The sequence below is a fragment of the Bubalus bubalis genome, chromosome 3, assembly GCF_019923935.1.
Source record: "Bubalus bubalis isolate 160015118507 breed Murrah chromosome 3, NDDB_SH_1, whole genome shotgun sequence".
Taxonomy (NCBI): domain Eukaryota; kingdom Metazoa; phylum Chordata; class Mammalia; order Artiodactyla; family Bovidae; genus Bubalus; species Bubalus bubalis.
The window spans coordinates 16760367-16776472 of record NC_059159.1 but is presented as its reverse complement, the minus strand read 5'-3'; the positions used below and the strand labels follow the sequence as shown (position 1 = coordinate 16776472).

The 16106-nt window shown below is 48.5% G+C and overlaps 1 protein-coding gene across 2 annotated transcripts; it reads left to right on the top strand.

The window, feature by feature from the left end:
- Positions 1 to 783: 783 nt before the first annotated feature.
- Positions 784 to 15086, top strand: MYL4 (myosin light chain 4). Of its 2 annotated transcripts, none has more exons than XM_006060697.4 (7): positions 784 to 1079; positions 4714 to 4741; positions 11316 to 11465; positions 13016 to 13189; positions 13690 to 13767; positions 14336 to 14380; positions 14891 to 15086. In XM_006060697.4, the coding sequence occupies exons 1-6, from the start codon at positions 957 to 959 to the stop codon at positions 14362 to 14364; spliced, it is 582 nt and encodes a 193-aa protein (XP_006060759.3). In that variant the 5' UTR covers positions 784 to 956; the 3' UTR covers positions 14365 to 14380; positions 14891 to 15086. The 2 variants fall into 2 exon arrangements, with proteins under 2 accessions (XP_006060759.3, XP_006060758.3); XM_006060696.4 differs by having other exon boundaries at positions 786 to 1079; positions 13669 to 13767.
- The last annotated feature ends 1020 nt before the right edge of the window (positions 15087 to 16106 follow it).

Genomic DNA, 16106 nt, shown 5'->3' with positions numbered 1-16106 from the left:
ATTTTGTATGAATGACAGTTAACTACAAGTGCCTGATACCTAGTAAGCACTGCACGTGCGCGCATACACACACACACACACACACACACACACACACACACACACCCCCAGGGGGCACAGAGTGAGTTACAGGTATAGTAAAAACGAGACTCAAGTTTTCTGACCTCTAGTCTCATTGACTTTTCGCCAAACTGTCTGCTTCTCACTCTGGCCCTGCTGGGCACAATTTACATGCTCCATTTTTGATGAATGAATGAAGCTGTAGGGGGTGAACCCAGGAATCTGAGGTCTGCGGGAGTTCCTGGGGAGCCAGCTCTGAGAGATGGAGGGTTTTGCCCTGTGGATTGGGAGGGTGTGAGGCAGTGCAGGTTGGCTGGACCAGCTGCTCTGGTGCTGCAGGCCGGAGTTGAAACTCAGGGCGGAGCCGAGGCCCCAGAGTGGCTCTCGGCTTAAAGGATCTTGGCTTAAAAGGAATGTGCAGTGGGCTGCCTCTGCTCAGGAGGGGCTAAAAAAAGCCTGGCCCTCCCCTAGGCTTTGTGTGAGGGTTATCAGCTGCTCAAGTCAGCTCATCTCTCTGGCTGGACTCTGGCATTTTTGAGAGGCTCTGTTTCCCTGGCCCCTCTGGGTGTCCACCAATTGACAGGAAGGGGTCAGCCTTCCTGTCCCCGAGGTGGAGGCCGTGGGGAGTGTGAAGTGTGGGGGGAAGGGCTGGGGGAGGGGGCTGGTAGCCCCAAACCTGGTGACAATACACAGTTGTCAGCTGTACCCTGCTGGTGTTTCTTCCTTTTATAGTCAGCAGCAGTTGCTCTCGCTCTCACCCAGCCCCTCTCTGGGGGCTCCTGCCCAGGATAAAAGGGGCAGGAGGCGGCCCAAGCTCCCATCTCATCTCCCTGGCGCTCCACATCTCTTGATTCCTTCCTAGGTCCCACCTCCTCGGAAGAGCCCAACAGGACAACATGCCTCCCAAGAAGCCTGAGCCTAAGAAGGAGGTGGCCAAGCCAGCCACAGCCCTGGCCCCATCTCCTGCCCCACCTCCTGAGCCCCTCAAGGAACCTGCCTTTGACCCCAAGAGTGTAAAGGTGAGTGAGCCTCAGCCACTGGGATGGGGGTGGGGGTGACATTCAGGGTTCTCTTGGCCCCAGAGCTCAGAGATCTGCTTCATGGAGGCTGGACCGGGGTGAGGGCTGAGGTGTCTGCTCCTACGATCATAGTCCCAGGGGTGATGGAGAAGGTGCTGGGGAGCACTCTTTTGGTTGGTAAGCTGTTCTTTTTCCTCAAGAACAGCTTTCTGCCCTGACTGAGGAAGCCCTGCTCTGTTATCCCACATTTGCTCAGTAAAGTTGGAAATGGCAGGGAGGCACAATCAACCAACCACCCAAACTATTTTTCAGGCACCACAGTGAAGAAAAAAGACTGTGTGATATCTTTAAGTGAAAAGACACAGAACAATCACTTCCGGTTTACTGCAGAGTAGGTGATGTCAATAGCGAGGGAGCATGATCTCTGTGTGCTGGGGTCTGGGAAAGGCTTCACTTGCAAAGACCCTTGCAGTGGATGGGTGGTGGGGGCAAGGAGACCCTAGGTAAGGTGAGAAGAGCCAGCTTGCCTCTCCTTTTCCCTACCCAGGTGGACCCCTCCTGCGTGTGAGTTCTAGAATCATTCAGTGTTTCTCTTTCTCCCTCACTTCACAAGAGGTGTTGAGAGTTTTGGAGGTTGCATCGCTTGACAGGCCGTCAGTTGCGGCCTAATGGTCAGGAGGCTGGTGTTTGACCCTCAGCCTGTCTATAGTCTCCTTTCCTCCTCATCTGTGCCCTTACCCTGGGCTCCTGCGTGGAGTATGCAGTGGTCCGGCCCATCCCAGTCTGAGACCCTCTGTCTCAGCAGGTGTGGGGGGGCTGGGCCAGGCTTCCTTGGCTGCCCCAGCCCTGTTCCCTCTCTGCCCCACCCTGCTCCCCTCACACTGCAAGGCTCCTCTCCTTGGAGCTGGTGTAGACCCTGCCTGCTGATTCAGTAATTTTAGGCCTCTCAGCTATCTGGCCCAGCTGCTTAAGGAATGGAACTGGGAGGGGCTGAGCCAAGGAAGGAGGGGCTCAGAGCCCCCTGGAGACTCGAGCAGTTTTAAGCATCAGCGCCAGAATGTAAGAGGTCAAGTGGCTACTGGTATGAAAAGCTATTAATAACTGGTTGGGAATGGTGGGCCCTTGGGGATCTCAGCCTCAGGGCAGAGCTGGGGGGTTGGTGAGGAATCATATCAAAATTACAGCTCGGGGCCTGGTTCTATGACAAAGAGGCCAGGAAACTAGCCCCCAGAACTCTAACTGGATGACACTTGTTGGCTCTCCCAGGGTTCTTCCAAGTTCCCACAACCCTGGGGGACCTGCCACCATGCCCAGAACCATAGGGTTAACCTATGGTCATTCCAGCAAGGGAGGAGTTAAGTAGACCTGGCTTGGCCAAGAGATGGAGGCAGTTGCCCCACCCCTGGGCTTGGTTATGGTACACTCTGGGGAAACTGAGGCAAAGGAAAAGACCTTGAAAGTGCCTGAAGCTTTTCTAGGTCATACGCCACTCCCTCTGTGAGCATAGCCTAGCAAGAAAAGCTGACTATCTCCCCTTTTAGGAAACCTGTATTTCCGATTAATTCTGATAACGTACTGTTCCTGTGGGTCAACCTAGTCTGGACAAGAGCTGCCTGCTGGTATCAGTGGAGTGCCTTCTCTCTGGCCTATCACTTCCCCTCCAGCACCCACCTTCCCCAATTTCTTGCCTCTGGTTGCAATTGTCTTCTCCACGTCTGGGTCTTCCAGTTCTAGGAGTTGTTGAAGTTGCTTTAAAGTGGAAAAAAAATTAGGTATCTTTCACGAGGTTCATTTCCCCTCTTATACTTACCCAGTTCCTTTGCTTAGAAGGTTCTTTGCTCAAAGACAGAGCAAAAGTATAAATGAAATAAACCAGACAAAGACAAATACTTCGTGGTAGAACATGCCTGTGGAATTTAAATGAAAATAAAAAGTCAAACTGTAGAAACAGAGAGTAGAAAAGTTGTTGCCAGGGGCCAGTCTGAGGCTCTAATGTAAAACATGGTGACTACGATCAGTAATACTGTATTGTATAATTGAAATTTGCTAACAGAGTAGAGGGCTTCCCAGGTAGCACTAGTGATAAAGAACCTACCTGCCAACGCGGGGGACGTGAAAGACACTGGTTTGATCCCTGGCAATCCACTCCAGTGTTCTTGCCTGGAAAATGTCATAGACAGAGGAGTCTGGCGGGCTACAGTTCATGGGGTCACAAGGAGTCAGACGTGACTGAAGTGACTTAGCACAGCACAGTAGAGTAGAACCTAAGTGTTATCACAAAAATAAAACAGAGAATAAATAAATAAGGTGACACATTATCAGTTAACACATGGGAGGAATTCTTTCACAATGTATACATATATTAAATCATCACAATGTACACTTTCAATATCTTACAATTTTGTCAATTATACCTCAATAAAGTAGAAAAAATTAAAAAAAAAGATAAAGCAAAAGTAAACTTAAGTCCAATGTGTGTGGTTATGACTATATATTCTGATGTTATGTTTTTATATTAATATTTCTTACATGTTTACTCCTGGGACTTAAAGCATTGCAAAGTAAGGCAAGTGGCACCGTTCCTCAGAGGGTTCATTCAAGGCATCCTTTACCCCACTTAGGGGGTTTCTTTAGCTTTCTGGCCACCGTCACCTACACCTCTGGCAAAGTCCATCCTGGGCATGGCCAGTTCCTTTCCCAACACAGTGTAACCTTTTTCCCGCTCTCCTAGCTCATTTTGGCCACCTTCAGGGGTTCTCATTAGTGAGGCTGGCTTCAGATGGGCCCAGAGCAGCAGAACCAGAACTAGGAAGAAGAAGATGCTTCAGGATTGGTCTCCACCACCAGTGGAGGGCGGATTTGAGGGGGTGGTGGTGGGTAAAGACCATGAAGTAACACGCGAGATGCTAAATTAAAATGATGACTCATGCTTGTTCATTGTCATTCATTTTCAGAGCTTTCCACCTTCTGCTTTTATACTCAGATTTGAATTGAGGCGAGGAAAATCCAAAATTTACTCTTTCTTGCAACAAATAGTTTTTGATTACCTACTCTGTGTCAGGTTTTTTCTTTCAAATTCCCTGCCCAGTGGGGACCCTGGTTTTAAGGAGCCACGGTACACATAAAAGCATGACTGGAAAACAGGAAGCATCCAGGGCTGCCCACACTAGGCTTCCCTGCAGGGTGCCTGGGAGGGATGTGTGCTGAAGGAGGGGCTGGAGTGGAAGGGGGTGAGGGAAGGCTTCCTTGAAGGAGGTAGATTGAAAGTCAGTGTCAAGTAGAAAGGGGAGAAACCATTTACAGCGGCTAGGATGGAATTTACATTTGACCCAAAGGAATTATAATAAGGAGTTGTGTGGGCTCCGGAGTTATTCAGAGCACTTCTCTTTCCCTCTCACTTGGAGCCATCACTTCACAAGTGGTGTCGAGAGAGCTTTGGAGGCTGCAGTATTTGATAGGCTGTCAGTTGTGGCTTGGTCGTCAGGAGGCCAGTGTTTGACTCTCAGCCCATAATCTCCTTCCCTCCTCATCTGGGTCTATGGCAGGTGACCCAGCATCCCCGGAAGCTGTTTCTGCTTCTCACTGGAAGCCGTTAGCAGTCCCAGCCCTCATTCCTCTGTGTTTCTCTCCACAGATAGACTTCACTGCTGACCAGATTGAAGGTGAGTACTAATAACTCCAACACCCCCTCCACACCCTCTCTGTTGTGCCTCCTGGGGAAGGGGTTGTCATGAGCACCATAATAGTAATCATCAGTGTCACTGTCTTCACCATCATCGCTATCGTCACCATCACCACCACCACCACCATCATCACCACCATCACCATCATCATCACCATCATTTCATCACCATCATCACTATCGTCACCATCACCACCATCACCATCATCGTCACCATCACCACCACCACCACCATCATCACCACCATCACCATCATCACCACCATCACCATCACCACCACCACCATCATCACCACCATCACCATCATCATCACCATCATTTCATCACCATCATCACTATCGTCACCATCACCGCCATCACCATCATCACCACCATCACCATCATCACCACCACCATCATCATCACCATCATCACCACCACCACCACCACCATCGCCATCATTTCATCACCATCATCACTATCGTCACCATCACCACCATCACCATCATCACCACCATCACCATCATCACCACCACCATCATCACCACCATCACCATCACCATCATTTCATCACCATCATCACTATCGTCACCATCACCACCATCACCATCACCATCACCACCACCACCATCATCACCATCATCACCACCACCACCACCACCATCGCCATCATTTCATCACCATCATCACTATCGTCACCATCACCACCACCAGCATCATCACCACTAGCATCACCATCATCACCACCATCACCACCATCACCATCACCACTAGCATCACCACCATCACCACCACCACCACCATCACCATCACCATCACCACTAGCATCACCACCATCACCACCACCAGCATCATCACCACCACCACCACCATCATCACCACTAGCATCACCATCATCACCACCACCACCACCATCGCCATCATTTCATCACCATCATCACTATCGTTACCATCACCACCACCAGCATCATCACCACTAGCATCACCATCATCACCACCATCACCACCATCACCATCACCACTAGCATCACCACCATCACCACCACCAGCATCATCACCACCACCACCATCATCACCACCATCACCATCATTACCACCACCACCACCACCATCATCACCACTAGCATCAACATCATCACCACCATCACCATCACCATCATTTCATCACCATCATCAGTGCAAACCTGTGTTTGAGTCAGGGTACACAAAGGCATGACGGGAAACAGTTATGCAAAATAGCAAGTATAGGGAATTCCCTGGTGGCCTCATGGTTAGGATTCTGGGCTTTCACTGTCAGGGTTCAATCCCTTGTCAGGGAACCGAGATCCCCAGTGTGGCCGAAAAAACAATCCAAAAAACAAACAAAAACGCCACCACAAACAAACAAACAAAAACGAAACAGCAAGTATGGGTTTGCTCTTTTGTGACTGTTCTTACTTAAGCACTTTACATGGGTTAATTTATTTAATTCTTACCACAACCCTATGAGGTAGGGACTATCACCACCCCACTTTACAGGTGATAAAACCAAGGCACAAAGAGGTTGGGTGGTCTGCTCAGTCTCACACAGATAGTTGGTGGTAGAGCCAGGATTCTAACTAAGGCAATCTGATTCCAGGCTTGAGTTCTGAACAGCTCTGCCAGACAGCCTGGAACATAACAGAAGCAGAGCAAAAAAAGTTTTTTTTTCTTTTCTCTACACTAAAATCCAAGATATTTAAAAGCCATCATTTCTGTTCCTGTTATTGAAAAGCCCTCCTTAGGCTACCAGCTCTCTCCCTCTGCATCATGAAGTCTGCCAAGACGCTCAACCCCCTAATGGTGGCAGGCCCAGCAGTGTCTTGGGGGGACCCTAGTCCACCTGTGGTCTCCATCAACTCTTCTCTATCTTTGATGAAGACAATTTGTTTTCTCAATGTTATATAAATATTATTAAGTGTAGCTTCTAGGCAAGCCCCTCAGCCCTTCTTTTGTAGGATTCTGGTGTTTTGAGAATGAAATATTTCATCATGTGATGTCTACTTTAGAGCCTCACACTCACTGCAATTTATCCCTCTGTTTCCCCCATCAAATCACTCTTGGACAGAAAATCATATGAACTGGAAGGGACCTTGATTTTAAGCACTGGCTATATTTGAAAAATTAAACTAACACAAGCACATTATAAAAATTAGTATACTACTTAAAAATAAGTAATGAAAATAAAAATATTTTCCCCTTGCTTTCCTTTCATGCTGATCTGCTCTCCCCAAAACAATCATTGTTAACAGGTCTACGTATCCCTTGATAAAAATATATCATGTTATACCAGTACGTATGTAAGTATGTGTAAAGTTTACACAGATTGAGTCCTAAGGTACATACTGTCCTGCATCTTTCATTTAATATACATTTGGGTTCAACAATATATAACACAGTATATATTATTTAATAATCTATTTAAATGTTTTTTTATATTTAACACAAAAATAGTTCTACCTCATTCTTTTAAAACATTGTATAGATTCTCACACGTTGATGTACTTTTTAATCCAATTAGCTCATATTCCTAGACCTTCAGATTATCCCCAGCTGGGGGAAAAGTCATTATGCTTTCCCCAGGAGACTTTCCTAGCAATGAGTCAAAGGATATGTGCATTTTATTTTTTTTATTCTTAAAAATTAATTAATTAGGCTGCCTTGGGTCTCTTGGGCACGCATAGTCTTCACCATGTGATGCAGGAGCTTATGTGACAGAGTCTCCAGCTGTGGAAAGTGGGCTTAGCTGCTCCTTGGCATACAGGATCTTGGGGCTTCCCAGATGGTGCTAATGGTAAAGAATTCGCCTGCCAACGTGAGACACATAAGAGATGCTGGTTGGATCCCTGGGTCGGGAAGATTCCCCTGGAGAAGGAAATGGCAGCTCACTCCAGTATTCTTGCCTGGAGAATCCCGTGGACAGGGAAGCCTGGTGGGCTACAGTTCACAGGGTCGCAGAGTCGGACACGACTGAGTGACTAAGCACACACATATGGGATCTTAGTTTCCTGACCAGGGATGGAACCGGCGTCCTGCATTGCAAGGCGGATTCTTAACCACTGGGCCACTAGGGAGGTGTCAAGTCTATGTGCATTTAAAATTGTAATAGTTATTGTCAAGTTTTCCCTCCCAAAAAGCCAGTTACTCACAAAAGGGTCATGATGATGGCAGATGCATTTTGAATCTAGTGAACTAAATCTGACTCCATTTTTGTATTATTCTGTTGACAATCACTTTCTGTCAATAGTCTGGAGTGCTGTGAAATTCTTAAAATTAATTTTAATGCATTTTAGTTACATATTATGGACTTCCCAGGTGGCTCAGTGGTAAAGAATCTGCTTGCCAATGTAGGAGACGCAGGTTCAATCCCTGGGTCAGGAAGATCCCTGGAAATGGAAATGGCATCCCACTCCAGTAATCTTGCCCGGGAAATCCCATGAACAGAGGAGTCTGGCAGGCTACAGTCCATGGGGTTGCAAAAGAGTCAGAAATGACTTAGCAACTAAACAGTAATAGCAAGCTAAATTTATACTCATTGTAAATACAAACACAGTGGTATGCAGGAAGACTAGAAAATCAATGATAAAAATTTTTCATTTCCCAAGTGAGAATCCTGGTCAAAGCCAACTGGGACAGCTGGCTGCCTCTTTTCTCCATGCAGATTTTCAGGGCTGAGACTTGGCTGGTTCCGCTTTCATCCCTCTGACTTCAAAGGCATTGTTCCTTAGGTTGGATTAGAATTGTTGCTGTTTTGATTTTGCTCCCATCTCTTCCTTTGCTCCTTGGTCAAGCTGAAGATGATTTTCTTCTGTTTTGCTGGAAGAACATGATTTGGAACCAGGAGACTTGGCTATTAGCCCTAAATCTGCCACTAGTGGCCCTGAGACTCAGGGCAAGTCACTTCTTTAAACCTGAATTTTCTCTTCTGCAAAGTGAAGGTATTCGATTCTCTTCAATTCAGAAATTCTGTGATTCTTTTCAGCATTCTCTAGATAACCTCCATCTATTTGAGATAGTCATCAAATCCTTTCTTAGCTTTGTAATCTCTGGGTGGTATAGCCCCAAATTCTTTTACGTTTTTTTTTTTCTCATAGGAGCTAGTTTCTAACTCCTGACTTCCTTCTCTGGTCCCTCTCCAGATTTCCATATCCCTTTGGAAAGGGATCATCAGCATTGCTCATTGCTCTAGCAGGCAGCTCGCTACTATAGAACTTTGAGAAAAAGTTTCTTCAGAGACCATGCGTGTCATCTCTCATATACGTTGAGATCACTGGGCAGGTTTTCCCCCTAGTTGCCATCCTAGACTTCAGTGTCGGATTTTTATGTGTGCGCCAGCCTTCCCAGCAGGCAGGAACATTCACTGGGACAACAGGCCACTTCCTCCTCCTCTCTCCTCACTTGTTTTCCTTAATAGTTGGGTGGAAGTCACATCTGCAGTGGCCTATAAATGAGGATAGTAATACCTATAGTATAAAGTTTTTGTAAATATAGATGGGGTAATTCGTGCAAAGTTATCAACTCAGAAGCTGGCCCATGACAAGTGCTCAAACCATAGGTCGTCATCCTTATTCTTGTTCAATCTTCCTGTTAAATATCATCCTTTTATGTGGAGACTGCATCTTTAAGTTTGCCCTCGCTCTTCTGAATGAGTTAGGAGATCCGAAAGCCTGAGTGCAGATTCAACTACTGTATTTATCAGACAATGAATTTGTGCCAGAAGCCACACTAATAGCTTTACATGTTAAGAATTTAATTCTAACAAAGCTGTGAGGTCAGTGCCATTCCTTTTGACAGAGGAGGAAACCAAGGTCCAGTGAGGTTATGTGGCTTGGCTAAGATCACAAAGTTAAGTGTTAAAATTGGGATTAAAGTCAGTGAGAGATTACTAACGGTATTGTTGGGGAACTGACAGAGTTAAGATTTTTTTACATGCGCTACTGTATTTTATTTGAATGTAATTTAAGGACCCTATGAGGTAGGTGCCATTTATAAAAGAAGAGGTTTATAGAGGTTAAATATTTACTTGCCCGAGGTCACATAGCTAGTAAGCAATGGAAATGGAATTTGAGCTCAATTATTCAGTAATTTGAAAGACATGCGGTTTTATCTCTTTGCAATTCATACAAAGCCTAATAAAGAGCGGCAGGTAAACGTCTTGGGGAACCTGTTTTGATCTGTGGAATGATTTGTAAATAATCCATATGCCGCCTCTAAGGAAGTAAGTGTTTCTAAAGTACTTAGAGGGGATTAAAAGCAGCTTTTCTCCTAAGTAGTTCACACATTCTTCTCAGGTTTATATTGTTAATCCACTTTGTAAACCGCTTCTTCATGGGTAGCACAAGGGTACTTCAATGCCATATCCAGTCCAAATTATCCCCGGTAATGAGCTGGTTGAACCCAAATTGATGAGGAATTAGGTTGTTTGCAAAGGGCCCAAGAGTGCCTTCATTCAGCCTGGCGCCCTGGACTCCTGCACTGGTATCTTCTGGGAGTCTGGCTTCAGAACTAGGAATATAATAATAACCTCTTGCCTGCTTCCCTGGTGGCACTGGTGGTAAAGAATCCACCTGCCAATGCAGGAGATGCAAGAGACGTGGGTTTGATCCCTGGATTGGGAAGATCCCCCAGAGAAGGGCATGGCAACCCACTCCAGTATTCTTGACTGGGAAATCCCACAGACAGAGGAGACTGTCCATGGGGTTGCAAATAATTGAATGTGATTGACCCCACATGCGCGTGCGCACACGCGCACACACACTGTTAGCTAAGTCACTTACCATGTGCTAGACACCACGCTTGGGGGGCTTTGTCATCCCCCCTGCAGCCCCAACAGGTGCACACTGTCATTCCACCTTAGAGCTGAGAGACAGAGGGCCCACGGAAGTTGGGAGTTTGCCCGAGGCCACCTGTGGGTCAGTGGCAGAGCTGGGGTGGGTTGACTATCCAACCTTGCCACCTTGTCCAGCCTGAGAGCTCCCTTTCAGCCTGGGACAGGCATTACTGTTATTGGCTGACTTCTGAACGGGTCTTATCACTTTGCAAAGCGGCTCCACACACTGCTCCCTCCTTTGGCACTCAACTGGGAGGGTCAGGTGAGGACTAACTCTTGGTGTGTTTGCTTAAGGAAACTGAGACCCAGCCCAGCTTATTCCACATTGGTTGGCAGAGCCAGGAGGGGAACCCAGGAGTCCTGACTCCTGAGCCAGTGCTCTTTTTACTTCCCTGCTTTTTTTTCACTGTCAGGCACCTCACCTGCAGGGGGAAAGATGAGCGGATGGGAAGGGTAGAGGCAGGGGAGACGTCAAATGATGTGACAAGTGGTTGTTGGAAGAGATCCCAGGCCCAATGCTGGAACAGGTCATGGGGGCTCCAGGACAGTGCTTTAGTTGTCAAAGATGGGGTGGGCATGGGTTCCAGGGAGGGGCTGGCATGCTGGCTGTAGAGAAATATTTTATCAACTCCATTGGCCTGCTCTTCAACGAGGGTAGAAGCTGATCAGCCCCTAGTCACTGCCTTCGCTTGGCCCCAGGGGGCTGCAGTCAGTCTTTTCTCTGCAGAGTTCAAAGAGGCCTTTTCGTTGTTTGACCGGACCCCAACCGGAGAGCTGAAGATCGCCTATGGGCAGTGTGGGGACGTGCTGCGAGCCCTGGGCCAGAACCCCACCAATGCCGAGGTGCTGCGTGTCCTGGGCAAGCCCAAGCCGGAAGGTCAGCCTCCCCTCTCCACCCCTGGGGCTCTCTCCCTTCAAGACCAACATGCTCTCCCCAGGTTACCTGCCTCCCATTGCTAGAATTACCCGGAAACATCTGGCTCTTGGTCAGTCCTCAAAAGAGTGTGACCTGGGCTTGTTCTCATTTTCTCTGTGAGAGTGGGAGCTCCCGGGGAGCAGGCATGACTTTCTACTGCTTCAGGGCCTGGGACACGGGACGGGGGGCTGGGAGGGAAATTGGGAACTGACCACCGCCCCCGCCTCCACCAGAAATTGTGGATGAGATGTTACAGCACCGAGATGTCCCGTGACCACCATGAGTTGTATCACAGATAATGTGTTTCTGATAATACAGCACTGAGATTGCAAATTATTCATTTAATATAAAAAATTAGAGCAGACTCAGGCTCAGCTCTACAATGATGCCTGTTTCACTGGTTTGCATTAGATAGGTTTGGTGAATGAGCGTTTAGAAAGTGGTACAAGGGGTCCCATTTGTGAATGTCATCTGTCACTGTGGCAGTCAGGCTAACAGCTGCCCTAACACATGAGTCCTTCTGAGGGGCCGGGGCTGGGCAGACCTGGGCAGGAGCCCTTAGCCAGGGTGGATCGTTTCTAGAGATTTCCAAGGCCCTATATTGGGGCCTTCCTGCCCTCTTCCTTGGTTCTGGGTTCTTCCCTTCCTACTCTTGCTGTGGAAGAAAAGGTGAAGGATGTGGGTCAGAAAGGACCAGAGGACCAGGAGCCCGCCTATGTCAGCAGAGCTTCTCAGAGGGCAAAAGATATTTGGGTCTTTCCATTGTGGGAGGTTTCTGGGTTATAAAAGAAAGCAATGTCAGCCTTGGGATACTTAAAAATGGTTTTACCTCTATGAAAGTAAAGTTTTTTTTTTGTTTGTTTGTTTTTTAACTTTGGTAAATATTCAAGAGTTTTTAGTCCAGGTTTCTCGTCTTTTTCCTACTGTTCAGTAGGAATTCTTTAAATAATTATTGCAATCTGTAGTTTAATAACAGAAATTGTCTTTTGCCAATTTCTTTTTGCAGTATATAGCTTGTCAAAAACATAAAAGTAAATGAAAACTTTTAACACACCACAATGTGGGAGAAAGGTGCTAGTCATTATTGATTCAGGCTTGCTCCAGGCAGTGGGGACTAGTGAGGGGACCCAAATTTGGAGTTGTACAAAGTTTTCTTTTTGCAGTCTTGTCAGTTTACCCTTGAGACTGGGAGTCTGTCACGTGTCCGAAGTCTAAGTTGTGAATGTGAGAACTTGGGGCTGCTCACCTCCCTGCCCCACTGGCCGCCTGGAGTTCAGAGGTCAGGGTGGAGTCACAGGTCCCGGGTCCTTTCACTGAGAAGAGTGCCCAGAGCCAGCTCTTGCTGGGCTCCCAGGGCTTCGTGCCTTCCAGGATTCCTGACTGGGGGCCCCACCCAGAAGTGACGGCAGCTGAGCTGCAGGCTAGCCTGGCAGAGCCGGACGAGACCCCTCCTGAGCCTCTGCTCCGCGAGCTCATGTCGAATTCCTTTCCTTATGGGTCCCCGCCGGAAGAGATGAATTCCAAGATGCTGGACTTTGAGACCTTCCTGCCCATCCTGCAGCACATCTCCCGAAACAAGGAGCAGGGCACCTACGAGGACTTCGTGGAGGGGCTGCGCGTGTTCGACAAGGAGAGCAACGGCACGGTCATGGGCGCTGAGCTTCGCCACGTCCTTGCCACCCTGGGTACGTATGCCCGCCAGGCAGTGGCAGAGCCCAAAGGAGAGAAACAGAGGATGAGAAGCATCTGAGTGGTGTATGTTGGGCTGATGTGGTGCTCCCTGCATCCTGAGTCTCATGTTCTGGTCCAAGCCCGTCTCCCTGGGTTCTGTAGGTACCATTGTCCCCAACTGGGTTTGCTCAGCAGGGTTGGAAGCAGAGGAGAACAGGCTGGCAGACCAGGGGTGAGGCCTGAGAGGTGGGACCCAGGGCCCCTGTCCTTGTCTTTGCCTCTGTTGCTAGGGCCTTGGTCTGCTCACCCACTGGTGGCTGTAGGCAGAGGGAGAGACCTTGGGGGCTAGGAAGGGTCTTAAGAACTTGACTCCACCTTTCAGAGCCTTGGGGAGGTTTGGTTTGACCACTTCCTTGATCCAGGAAGTCCTGGGCCATCAGACTCAAGGGGATGTTTGGGTTTGGCCGGTCCCCCTTTGCCCATCTGTCATTAGTGCCCACGTCTCCCACCCCAGGGGAGAGGATGAGTGAGGCTGAAGTGGAGCAGCTGTTAGCAGGCCAGGAGGATGCCAATGGATGCATCAATTATGAAGGTACCAGCTCATTTCGCACTTCCTCGGGCAGCCAGGGATGGGGTGAGGTGGGTACAGTTCCGGCCAGGAGAGGCTGCAGGACAGAACAGATGCAGGAGTGGAGGATATGTGTGCCCCGTGGTCTTTGGTGAGCTCCCAGTGGACACTGTTCTTTTCCCTCCTGGGAGTGAACATCACTGCGTAATGGAAGGAGCATGGATTTTGGAGATAGCTCTGATATACCAGCTGGGTGATCTTAAGCAAGTCGCTTACCTCCTCTTAACATTGGTTTTCTCATCTGAGCAATGGGGTGATGCTGGCCCCTTTCCCAGGGTTGCAGGGATTGGCAGAGATAATGTAGCTCATTTCATCCATGTCTGGTATCAGCACAGAGAGTGCACACAGAGCAGTGGTTAGTTCCCTTCCTTTCTTCCACCTTCTCCCCATCAACCCCAAACAGGAAAAGGAATCATAGTCTGAAGAAAGGGTGGTGGGAAGGTTTGCGGTCGGGTAGTATAAACCAGGGAGGAGGGGTTTAAGGGGCCGAGAGGGGCCATGTGATGTGGCTGTTTTCCGTCTTCTTTCCCAGCCTTTGTCAAGCACATCATGTCTGGGTGAAGCAGACCCCTCCAGGGTGAGTGCAGCCCACCCCCCTGGGGGTGCCCAGAGCCACACCACATGCCCTAGAGCCCTTCTCTTCCGGTTTGACCCCCTCGAGGACACTGCAGAAGACAGAGAGCAGTCCGGCCCCACCCATCGCCCTGCATTCTTAATGTTCCCGTCACCTCCCCTTCATCCCATTCTGCCCTTCCCCTGCCCTCCTTGGTCTTTGCACCCAATCTTGACCCACCAGTCACATCCTCCTGCCTCTTCCGGGGTCTCTCAAGGCCAGACGAATCTCTCAAGGCCAGACGAATCTCTCAAGGCCGGACGACTGGGGCTTCCTCTGTGGGCTTCTGGCTGTGAGGAGCCAGGTTGCAGGTGGAAGAGAATGTCCCGGGCCTAGGGCCTTGACCCTGATCCTCTTCACCCCCTTCCCTGAGCCCCTCTGGCCTTGGTGCCGGCTGGTGGGGGTGGGGTCATCATCAGGAGCTGGGGTGTGGAGGGGGAGGTAGAACCCTTTCCATCTCACGCTCTCTTTCAGGTGCCTGGCTCGGGGCCTTAGTCCAGGTGAGTTACCAAGAGGCCCAGAGTGACTGAGCTGGAGCTGGAGTCCTGGACTTTCCACTGCATGGCAGCCCTGGGGACTTCAAGGGCCCACAGTCCTCCCCATAAATAAACAGCTTCAGCAAGGCTGGGCCGAGGTCCCAACCAGCCTCTGAGTTGTTTTTTAAAGCCAATTAATTTGTTGAGTTGGGTTTTTGTGAGTGTGTGTGATAATGTCACCTGAGGCCTCATGCATATTCCTCAGAAGAATGAGCAATATCTGGGAGCTGGGGGACATGGGCCGGGGCCCAGGGAGCTAGAAACAGGAGGGTCACACCGTGAGCAGAGAGTTTTGGAAGGGTCTTCAGTCTGAGGAGCTGTTATCAGGAGGAGCTTCATTTCCTTCCAAGGCTCACTCTCTACCTTAGGTCTGTCCAGGTGACAAGCAGAAAGAGGGCCACTAGGAGCCCTGGGGATACCAAGGGATCCTCAAATGGTCCTTGCTCCCTCCTCTTCTTTTAAAAAAAAATTGTGGTAAAATGCGCATAACATAACGGGACTTCCCTAGTGGCTCAGATGGTAAAGAATCTGCCTGCAATAGAGGAGACCCGGATTCAATCCCTGGGTTGGGAAGATCCCCTGGAGAAGGAAATGGCAACCCATTCCAGTATTCTTGCAGCACATAATATAAAATTTTCCATCTTAACAGTTTTTAAGTGTTCAGTTCCGCAGTGTTAAGTGTGTTCACATTGGTGTGTAGCAAGTCTCCAGAACTTTTTCATCTTATAAAACTGAAACTCTATATCCATTAAACAATAAATCCCCATTTTCCCCTCTCTCCAATCCCTGGCAACCACCATTCTACTTCCTGGATCTATGAATTTGACTACTCTAGATAGCTCATATGAGTGGAGTCATAGTGTATTTGTCTTTTTGTGACTGGTTTATTTCACTTCACGTAATGTCTTCAAGGTTCATTTGTGTTGTAGTAAGTGTCAGAATTCCCTTCTTTTTTAAGGAGGAATAGTGTTCTGCTGTATGTGTGCAGGTACCACATTTTGTTTATGGTTCTTGTAACTTTTGATCACGCCACATGGCATATGGGATCCTGGTTCCCTGACTAGGGATCTAACTTGCACCTCTCCCCTGCATTGGAAACTCAGAGTCTTAATCATTGGGCCACCAGGGAAATCCCAGTCCTTGTATCTTCATAT

Bases quoted from the DNA above. Each gene is read 5' to 3' on its own strand.
- MYL4 (XM_006060696.4), top strand. From the start codon at position 957: ATGCCTCCCAAGAAGCCTGAGCCTAAGAAGGAGGTGGCCAAGCCAGCC. The intron at 13,190-13,668 runs GTACGTATGCCC...ATCTGTCATTAG, and splicing joins CCACGTCCTTGCCACCCTGG to TGCCCACGTCTCCCACCCCA. The intron at 13,768-14,335 runs GTACCAGCTCAT...CTTCTTTCCCAG, and splicing joins TGGATGCATCAATTATGAAG to CCTTTGTCAAGCACATCATG.